This window comes from Babylonia areolata, chromosome 6, assembly GCF_041734735.1.
Source record: "Babylonia areolata isolate BAREFJ2019XMU chromosome 6, ASM4173473v1, whole genome shotgun sequence".
NCBI lineage: Eukaryota > Metazoa > Mollusca > Gastropoda > Neogastropoda > Buccinidae > Babylonia > Babylonia areolata.
The window spans coordinates 50,860,336-50,871,522 of NC_134881.1; the positions used below are offsets into that span (position 1 = coordinate 50,860,336).

The following is an 11,187-nucleotide window of genomic DNA, read 5'->3' on the forward strand; positions in this document are numbered from 1 at the left end:
TTTCAAAAACCATCCTCATTTTGCTCCTGGTATTTCAATATTTTCTTGAAAAAAAATTGGGTCTGTTGAATACCCTTGTTTTTTTCTTTGTGTTATTACACTTTTTAAACCAGTTCAAATTAGCCACCAGTGTTGCTTTGATCATTTCAACTGCTCAGTCACTTCAGGTACCTACTCTTTAAAAACCATCTTCTGAATTGTGCATTGTGTAAGAATGTGTTTCATGGATGCCATTAATTTGACAAAAACAGCTGTCCAGCCACACAATCAGTCCTTCCAACATAAACATATACCAGTGCACTTGCATGCCAGCGGAAATGTGAAAACGCGCATGTGCACACATGCAGGTACAAAGACGCACACTCAGGCTGTACGTTTGCATTACATACACATACACACATAGGCACACACACACATTCAAATAACCATTGTGATGTAACATGAAGTACAAAGACACACACTCCGGCTGTACGCTTGCATTACATACACATACACACATAGGCACACGCACACATTCAAATACCCATTGTGATGTAACATGAAGTAGTCAGTACAAAGACACACACTCCGGCTGTACGCTTGCATTACATACACATACACACCTAGGCACACACACACATTCAAATAACCATTGTGATGTAACATGAAGTAGTCACTACAAAGACATACACTCTGGCTGTACGATTGCATTACATACACATACACACATAGGCACACACACATTCAAATGACCATTGTGATGTAACATGAAGTACAAAGACACACACACTCCTACTGTACGCTTGCATTACATACACATACACACATAGGCACACACACATTCAAATAACCATTGTGATGTAATATGAAGTATGATTAATTTCAGGAAATGACATTTTGTGTGTGTGTGTTGTGATATTGAGAAAAAAAGAGCAGAATAAAACTGAGAAAACCATATTTACACTTTGCAATACAGATATTGCAGTGATCATTTTCACACATTTTGATGATACATGGACGCAAGAAGTCAGTTTTCCTTACTTGTGCGTCACATATTTTTGTTTGCGAGTCCACATTTCTGACAGTATAACAGGGTTTGGAATTGTATGGAGTTAGGTAGATCGAGTGGGGAGGAAGTATTTACATATCATCAGCTCCAGTTCTCCTTGTACCTGTAAAATGTTTCAGAACGGGAAATATTTATGATATATACATAAAATGCACGTTCTTAATTTTCTGCCTTCTGTCAGCTATAATTTGTGGTATTATAAGATTTGTGAACAGTTTACTGTTTGTTGTTGACGCTGTGTAGCAATTGTGAAATATAAACGTTAATTGTTGTCATACATATCAGTGATGCATATATATTTTATCTGACCATGGGTGGACGTTAAGAATGCTCACAAAATTTATGGTTTGTGTATTTTAGCTGTTCATTTTGTAAAACAACAGTTAAAATAATAATACTTACCATTGGTAAGAATAACATGTGGAGTATCCTTGGAAAATCCTGAAACTTGAATTTTAAAAGTTGATTCAAACAATGACAGCAGAGGCTGTGCAAATATTTAATTAAAGCCATCTGGTAAGGATGTTATTGCCTTGTTAAATTTGACCTGTTGCAACTCGGATCAATCATATATATTGGTTTTGTAGCTCAGTTCATATGAAATGATTTTTATTTGCTTTTCTGATTTTACAGGAGGGAAACGTCATAATGTTTTCTGTCAAAACTTAATCTCTCCCATTTTGAGAAATAAGAGTTGTTTTTGTTGACCACTGAAGTATGAATATACTTTGAAAAATAATGAAACTTTTGAAAAAACAAAACATTCCAACATGAGACGTGAATGTTCACCAGATGTTTATGCACGTTTTTTTTCATTTGATGCAAGTTATTCTATACTGGAATATTAGTTTTAACACAATATATTTTTATGCATTTGTTATTCAAAAGTGATTGTATTTGTTATAAATGTAAGAAAAAAAAGTGCTCTTAAAATTTTTCAGTCATTTGTTTCTTGCAGCTACACAGTGGAATAGCTATGACTTTTAATTGTTCTCATCAGACTGAGAACTGAAAATGGTGTATGCATTACGCACATGCATGGTCATAAGTGTTTGTACATACACATAAACACTTTTGATGAACGTCTTGGTCACTTTAGTACAGACGAGTATCACCAGGCCTTAGATACATAAACAGAATGTAGAAGCCATTCACTTTATACATGTGATACACTCTCTCCCTCCATCTGTGACCAGCTTTTTCACCAGTCTGCCCATAATGAGGAAATCTGATGATTGAGTGGATATGAATGTCAACAAAGTCCCTGTTTTCAACCTCAGTTTTGATTTGTTCTGTCTTTAAGAAAATAAAAAAAAGTTTCAAAAGCCCATACTGTTGGGAAGGTGGAATCTTCTGTATACGCCGTGAGGTAAATAACACAAACGTGTGAGTGAGGGAGAGCAGAGAGTGTACTGGTGGCAGGGAGATTGCGTGTTGCTGTGTGGTGTCATTGTCTCTTTGTCACTTTGGGGCTGTAATCTTTTGTGCTGCAGTGTACATACTCGCTGGTTATCGGCTCTCAGCGTTTATCATCACTGTTAGCTTTTGGAATGCACAGCCTTGTAGTTCCTCCTGGCTTCTCTATATGTGCTGCAGTGTTCACACTCTGGTTATCAGCTCTTCACTGTTATGTGCTGCAGTGTTCACACTCTGGTTATCAGCTCTTCACTGTTATGTGCTGCAGTGTTCACACTCTGGTTATCAGCTCTTCACTGTTATGTGCTGCAGTGTTCACACTCTGGTTATCAGCTCTTCACTGTTATGTGCTGCAGTGTTCACACTCTGGTTATCAGCTCTTCACTGTTATGTGCTGCAGTGTTCACACTCTGGTTATCAGCTCTTCACTGTTAGCTTTTGGAATGCACAGCATTATATTTCCTCCCTGCTTCTATATGATTTGTAAACAAAAAGTATTACAACTGATGACTTGAAAGATCTTGCTTTGTGTTTGAAAGCTGTAGTATTACCACTGATGAATGGGAAGATCTTGTGTTTGAAAGCTGTAGTATTACCACTGATGAATGGGAAGATCTTGTGTTGTGTTTGAAAGCTGTAGTATTACCACTGATGACTGGAAAGATCTTGGTGTGTTTGAAAGCTGTAGTATTACCACTGATGACTGGAAAGATCTTGTTGTGTTTGAAAGCTGTAGTATTACCACTGATGACTGGAAAGATCTTGGTGTGTTTGAAAGCTGTAGTATTACCACTGATGACTGGAAAGAGTATGGAGAGTAGATTAGTGTCAGGGAGGGTTGGGGAGGAGAAGGAAAAAGGGGAAAGGGAAGCCAGTACTTCAGTTTGCGTTTACATTCACAATCACCTTTCATTTGATGAGCCTTACTCAACGACAGGTTGTGGGGCATGATGCCCCAAATTGTTTCACAGCATTCAGTGGTTTAAAAAAAAATTTTTTATTGAGGATTTTCATCACCTGCGGAATAAAAATCTCACTGAGGAGAGCAGATGTCTTATTCTTGTTAAACAAATCGTTTTCCTTGTTATTGTACAGTACATGTATTTGTAACCAATCTGGTCTTTTTTTTTTTTCTTTTCTTTTTTTCTTTTGTCTAACCACTGTGCCATGTTACTGATCATTCAAGTTGGTCACTTTGGTCCAGTCAGTGTGATGGAAATTTGAATGTTAACATACAAAAGAATTAATCCATTTAAGTCTGTTCCATGGTGTATATGTAAAGCAGTGAATCCAGTTTGTTTGGGCCAGGTGTTTTGGACATTGGATGCCTTGTTAACAGATATTAAAATGAATAACATTCCATTTCTTCTGAACTGTTCTTGTGTGATGGATGACGTATGTATTGTTTTTTCAGTCATTGTAGATTGATAAAGCAGTCAGTGATTTATTTTGTGGTCTAAATGTTTGCCATGCATGTTATGTCTACTTGTGTTTTTCCAGTCTGACGAGGGTGGCTCACAGTTTTTCAGTGTGCGAAATCTCTTGTTCTGCAATGCATTTTCATGTGTGCGACTGTCTGTCTGTCTGTGTGTGTGTGTGCTTGTGTATTCTTGCTTACAGCATGTTTTCAAATGCTGAAATGGAGATTAAAACACCTTTTGTTTCTTTCCTGTAGATTCAGATATTGTTAGCAGTACTATTTTCATCGTTGTGCCGTGGTGTATGAAATGTTAGCAGTGTTAGATTTCTGTTCAAGTACTATTTTTATCGTTGTGCCGTGGTGTATGAAATGTTAGCAGTGTTAGATTTCTGTTAAAGTACTATTTTTATCATTGTGCTGTGGTGTATGAAATGTTAGCAGTGTTAGATTTCTGTTAAAGTACTATTTTTATCATTGTGCTGTGGTGTATGAAATGTTAGCAGTGTTAGATTTCTGTTAAAGTACTATTTTTATCATTGTGCCGTGGTGTATGAAATGTTAGCAGTGTTAGATTTCTGTTCAAGTACTATTTTTATCATTGTGCTGTGGTGTATGAAATGCCTTGTACATGTGATGTATACACTTTTCAAATTTTGCCTGACCTTTCTGATTTGCTTGATTTCCGACCATAGTTACAATGAAAACAAGTGATATTCTTGTAATGTTTTTCATTGTATGGTTGTTTCTTTAAGTATTGGTTTTAAATTGAACCTTTGTGTGTGTGTGTGGGTGTTTGTGTTTTTTTTTTTTTTTTTTTTTTTAAAGCTGATTGATTGTGAACCAAGGGAATCGCATTTTGAACAAATGCAGGTTTGTGTACCCTACCTTGTGTTTTCAACAGTCTGGTTCTTTCCTCTTTATTGAATTGATTGCCTTTCTCCTATTCTCTGCTGTCGGTTGATGCTATTCTCTGTTTGCTGTCAGTTGATGCCTGTGTAATTATCATTTTTCCAGAAGAGAGCATATTATGTTTGCAGTTAAGTTCATGAATAGTTTTTGGTGTGGAGATAGTTTAGTTTTGTATTATAATTGACTACCAATAGTCTGTTGTGTGCTTCTGCTGTTCCATTTCTAAGGATTTAGAACAAGTGATTTAGTTTTTGGGTAAATTATCAGTGCCAGAGTGACTACTGTTTACCTTTTAGTTAAAAAAACAACAACAACAACAACAAAAAACACCAAACAAGCAACAACAACAAAAACCAAAAACAACTCAGTTGAAAGCATGAATCCTCCAAATTATCACATGCATCTCAGATTGTTGGCAGTGTAATTCAGTTTCAGCCAACCAGAGCATCTGTCTTTGAAAAGAGTGAAATGATCTATTCAGCTCTGGCATGATTCTTTTTTTCTACACCATATGAAAGAAACTGATCAGTGAAAGTATCTGTTCATTGTCATTTAGTATATATATCACACAGACTGAAAGCCAAGTCTTGTTGTGAATTCAGGATTGTTGTCAGCCAGTGTGACTTTTTCCAGTCAGTATCAGTTTAAAAAGATGGACTTCAAAATGAATCTCAAAATGAAAAAGGGGAGTTTGATGTGTTTTAACTCACTCAGTACGGCCAGTCCTCTCTTCTCTACACAGACCCCTCAGATGTCCAGTGGGTGTCCCAACCTTTAGCTTCCGTCGTCAGAATTGTGGTATTCTTTGTCAACATTCACCTCTTCAGTATAAGAGCCTTCCGCTTGCAATATTTTGATGGTGGTAATTGGGGTGAAACGCTGTTAACATCGTCTCTTCCGCCGTTCGCCGTTCGTATGGAAAGAGTTAAAGGCAGACTTGTCTTTGTGGGGCCAGCCCTTTCTCTTCTGTCAGCCCCAGCCCAGCAGAATGAAGTGATCATAATAATAATGCTAATATTACTTATATGGCTCAAACGCCCCATGTAATGGGCTCTGAGTGCCTTGCATCAAACAACACATGTACAATAATGCATAAAATGTGATCCAAAAATATCTCCAGGGTGTCTCATTGAACATGCTGCACTTGTGGATTTTATCTCATTGTCGCTTTCTGAGAAGATCAATGCCAGGAATACAAGTTTAGACTGGTAGAAAAGGGTAAGACGTTGGACACTAAGCAAGGGACCACCTGCATTAGCAAAGACCATAATTGTCATCTGGCGTTATTGTTATAATACCTTTTAGTGTGAACAAATACTGCCCCCTCCGCCACCCATTCCCAGTCATTCACTCATTTCTGGACCAGAATTAATGTATATATACAGATGATATACTGTTTTTCTCTTTTTCAAAATGGCTTCTGAAATTTTACTGTTAAACAGCACAAGTGGTTCAGTATATCTCACACATGGAACTTTTTTTCTTTTTTTTTTTTAACAGGATGAGAACAAACCAAAGCTTTCCGTGTTGCTTTTAAAATGTGTTTGTGCTAAGGATTTTGATTGATCAATTTGCCTGTAAGCAGTGTTTTTTTTAATTTTTTTAACTTGTATCATTTTTAATGTTTTGCTTCATTTTTGTTCTTCCATTTTGTTTCAGTAAAATGCAACAATCCTTGCTGTGCTCATTGTTCATGCTTTTACTGCTTTTTATGCATGAATTTGACATCTGTGAAAATGTAGTAAAAAAAAAAAAAAAAAAAAAAAAAAAAGTATCTTAATTGTGAGTGTTGGTTTGCATGTATTGTGTGTGTGTGTGTGTGTGTGTGTGTGTGTGTGAAGACAATGTATATGACTGTTGGCACCCCCTCGTGGGGATGCCGGGGGGTGGGGGTGGGGGTCTTTCAGTATAAGTAGCATCCCCGCTTCTGGTAATTCAGTGCTAAAAATTTTCTCTTTTCTATCGCTCTCTTTGTTTCTGCCTTTTTTTCTCCCCTTTCACTGTTGTCTCCTTTTTCTGCCTACCCAGTCTATTCCCCTTTCTTTTTTTCAAGCAAGCCTTGACACTTTTTTCTCTTTTCCGCAGTCTGTGATGTACTGTCTGTGCTGTTTTGGTCAGGTGATTACGTAGTGAAATTGTAAACACTGGGATGGGCACTAGCTGTCCATTCTGCACTTTTATTTGCCTACATGGTTTTTCATGTATTTTTTGTTTGGCTTTGAAGTATTGTTGTTCAGTTCAGTTGTGTGTGTGTCTGTGTGTTCGTGGTAAACTTTAACACTGACATTTTCTCTGCAAATACTTTGTCAGTTGACACCAAATTAGACATAAAAATAGGAAAAATTCAGTTCTTTCCAGTCACCTTGTTTAAAACAATATTGCACCTCTGGGATGGGCACAAAATTTTTTTTTAAAAAGAAGCCAAATTATATGCAAACTGAATTTACTGTTTATATTTTTTGTATTCTCTAAACTTGGCACTTTGATCTGATATTCTGACACAACAAGAGCAGTCATTTTTATCATTTTTTGTTCAAACAGGAACTTGTTTTGCTAAGCATGGAAGTTATATTTATTTTTGCATGTCTTTTGGTGCTGATAGTAAAAAAAACAAAAAAAGGGAAATTACTCTGTAATTAATGTTAGGGGACTTAATTTGCTTTAAACTGACCTTTCTCATCTTAAACATTACATTTTGAAATTATACTCAATACATAAAAAGCTTGTGTGTTTTACTCTCAGTGTACAGGGCTTTCACTATGTAGATTCGCCCAAGTGGTCTTTTTCGGAAAATACTAAAATCAATAGGATGAGTGGACTTTATAGATCAATTGGCTGAGCCCTGAAGGTCATGGGCAAAAATCAATTGCGTACACATATTTATACACATTCAAAGCGCGTGCTCATATTCTTCACGAACACAAACGACGCCATTTTGTTTCAAGTTGTTGACCTGCCCATTCAATCCTGTATTCAATCGACAATACACGATAACATGTGATGGAAAGTTGGAGAAGGAGACTGTTAAATATTTATTCAGAGAAAGATTTGTGAAAGCCTCATCACTTACTGGATTATGCCCCAAACTGCCATAAAAATATCCACAGAATCAGTCGGAATTCACAGTTAAGAATTGTAAACCATGCGAGTTAATACCCTTGAATTGATGGAACGTAAAATTTCCAGTCTTGATTTTTCTCAAAATGAAGTCCTTTTCACTTCATACGACGTTTAGAAGTACTTGTACTTGGCTCTACAGGTTATTAGTTTAACAAAATACTCAATTTTCATATCAACTTTAAAACTGTAAAACTAGAATGAACATAAAAGAGAAATTGAATCGACTGTGTTGTACTACATTCCCGACGGGTGTAACTAAACTTGTACATCTATCTAGATCTAGAGAAAACGGCTAAGCTTAAATGTTGCAGTGTGATTGCGGCGATAGCCATGTCTCCTTTACCGCGGACTTAAAAAGAATTTTTAATTGCCCTTAAAAGATTTTTTGAATGCCCAAGATACACCAGAATAATATGATTTAAACAGCGTTCTTACTGCGAATACCGCAATCGATTTATCGCCCGTTAAAAAAGTATGTTCAAATATTAAATTTTAGAACGTCAGTTAAGGAGACACGATAGTGTAATGGGTTTAAGGAGACACGATAGTGTAATGACAGTTTCTTCTAACCCGAACACGCGGGGTTCGAATCTGGTTAGGACTTTTCTTTTTCTTTTTTTTTCTTTTTTTTAACCCGAAGCTTTATAATAACAAATACAGAGCACATTTTAACGATTAGATTTTTTTTTTAAAGTGTATCACAAGTGAGTCTTGAAGGCCTTGCCTCTCTTGTTTACGATTTTTTGTAATCTGGGGATGATAGATAAAGCAGAATGGCTGGCGTTCTCAGCATAGCCCAGTCTTATTTGCCATAAGAGCTAATTGGTTAGGATACTGGATACTGTGTCATGAACTGTGTTATGTGGGTTTGTACTTTTTTGTTTTTGTTTTTTGTAGATGTGACAGTTTTGTCTTGACACGGTTGAGCATTTGTATGGTTTGACAGTCCTGATATGGCCCCATGCGGTCGGTTGGACTATGAGCAACAAGAAGAAGAATAATGATAAGTGAAATGGCATCCTCAGCACAGCCTAATCGTATTTACCATAAGGAGCTAAATGGTTAGGATAATGTGTCATGAACTGTGTTATAGGTTTTTGTGTGTGTGTGTGTATGTGACAGTTTTTTGCTGACACGGTTAAGTATTTGTATGGTTTGACAGTCCTGATATAGCCCTGTGCGATCGGCTGGACAAAAAGCAACAATTAACAGTTGACTGTTGGCACATGTTTGAAGAACTGTGCCTATAAAAGAAGGATCGCTGTTCTCACTTCATTTTCATTTACTTCGCTCGTTATTTATAATCTGAAATGTGACCCGTCTGTAAAATTTGGTGAGGTATCTGAGAGAGAGATGGACAGACATACAGATGTGTTTTTGTAAGGAAATCATATTTTTGTTTTATCTTCAAAGCAAACATGTGGCTCATGTGAAGGTAGCATGATTTTTACATAGTGAATCAGAGAGTAGAATGAACAATCAAGTGGATTTAAACCCAATGGCAACAACAGTGTTAAAAAAGTGTGCTTTTTTTTGTATGAGGAACAAGGCTAAAGCATAAAGAGGGAAACAAAAATTGACAGCATGTAAATGGAAGAGAAAGGAAAAGACATGGGATTATAGTGTAACTGTACAGGAAATATGTACGTATGTGTTTGTGTACATACATACGCACGCCCCCCCCCCCCCCCACCCCCCCAACACACACAAACATACATGTGCGCACCCACACTCACTGACTCACTGACACACGCACACAAATACATACACATGCGAATGCGCATGCACACACGTACATACATACCTCCGCCCTGACAAATCAGCCCCCTCGCCCCACTCTCCCCCCCCCACCACACACACACCACGGAGACAGTGGGAGAAAAGACAGGCGTCACTTGAAGTGGGGTGGGGGGTGGGGGCAGGGGTGACGACGCGTGACGTGTCAGAAGACGTCCTCTGTTTTTTGTTTCTGTCTACCTACCTCCCTCTCTCTGTGTCTCGATCTGTCTGTCTGTCTCTCTCCCCTCCCCTCTCTCCACGTCAAGGTAACCCAGATTATCAGACATGTCCCACCCCTCGCCGAAACGTTTCAGTGGGAGTCGATCAGGATTATGAAAAAAATAAAATAATATAAAATAAAAGGAATAATAAAAAAAAAAGGAATAAAATCAAAATATAGGACACTTCTTCAGAATGGCGGAAGACTATAAAAATAAGGAGTAAAGTCGTCTCAAGGTGGATACAAGGACAATCGTGTATGACAAGAATTGAGAAAGAAAGTTCACATCGTGTGTCTGTCATAAAAAAATAGAAAAGAAAAGAAAAAAACAACAACTGTGTATGTGTTTAAGTTAAAGTCCAGTTAGAAGATTGTTCATTGAGCCAGCCAGTTGCACTGTTTTCAGTTAATGACAGACTATGAGTAGCAGTTTACTGCCAGAATATTATTATTTTTTGAATAATCAGGTAACAAAATAAAAATAACAAGAGAGGCAAGGCCTTCAAGACTCACTTGTGATACACTTTAAAAAAAATCTAATCGTTATCTGTCTTACCCATTACACTATCATGGCTCCTTAACTGACGTTCTAAAATTTAATATTTGAACATACTTTTTTAAAGGGCGATAAATCAATTGCTGTGTTCGCAGTGAGAATGCTGTTTAAATCATATTATTCTGGTGTATCCTGGGCATTCAAAAAAGCAGGCGATCTCGTTATAGGACGAAGTCAATGCCTTATCTTTCACTTTTGTTTGCTGTGTTTTAAAACAGACAACAGACAAAGAATTGATAAAGGGAGGCCTGAGAATCATGAGGGACGTACAGACAGACGGACAGACAAGTTTTCAGAGCCTGGAGATAATGGAGATAACCTCTCTCTCATGAGTTAGTGCTATCTGGCACAACACAATCGCAATAGAACGTCGTAAAAAAAAAAAAAAATCTCCAAACTCGTGTATACACGTACATCGTTCATTACAACAACAACAAAAAACAACAACAACAACAACAACAAAAAAAGAAAAAAAAGAAAAAAGAAAAAGAAAAGCCGGATCTGACCCAAACTAGGGCGTATATAAATCCGATGACAATATCGCTGGCTATAGACCTACAAAAACCAAGTTACAAGCATGTTGGGTGTGGCTGGACTGGTTGTCTTGGTCGTCTTCGTCAATGTGTCGGGTAGGTTATTGGCCAACAATAAAACCGTATTGATCACTGTTGCAGCAAATGAGAGGATTAGTGTATTTGTAGACTGACAGTTTTAACATC

At 37.2% G+C, this 11,187-nt stretch overlaps 1 protein-coding gene across 1 annotated transcript in view; it reads left to right on the forward strand.

Moving 5' to 3' along the window:
* The first annotated feature begins 10,941 nt into the window (after positions 1 to 10,941).
* LOC143283128 (low affinity immunoglobulin epsilon Fc receptor-like) overlaps positions 10,942 to 11,187 on the forward strand; it is a 6,757-nt gene continuing 6,511 nt past the window's right edge. Inside the window, exon 1 of the mRNA XM_076589269.1 lies at positions 10,942 to 11,097. Coding sequence (XP_076445384.1) covers positions 11,046 to 11,097 — 52 coding nt within the window. The 5' untranslated portion in view covers positions 10,942 to 11,045. The remainder of the gene's footprint in view (positions 11,098 to 11,187) is intronic.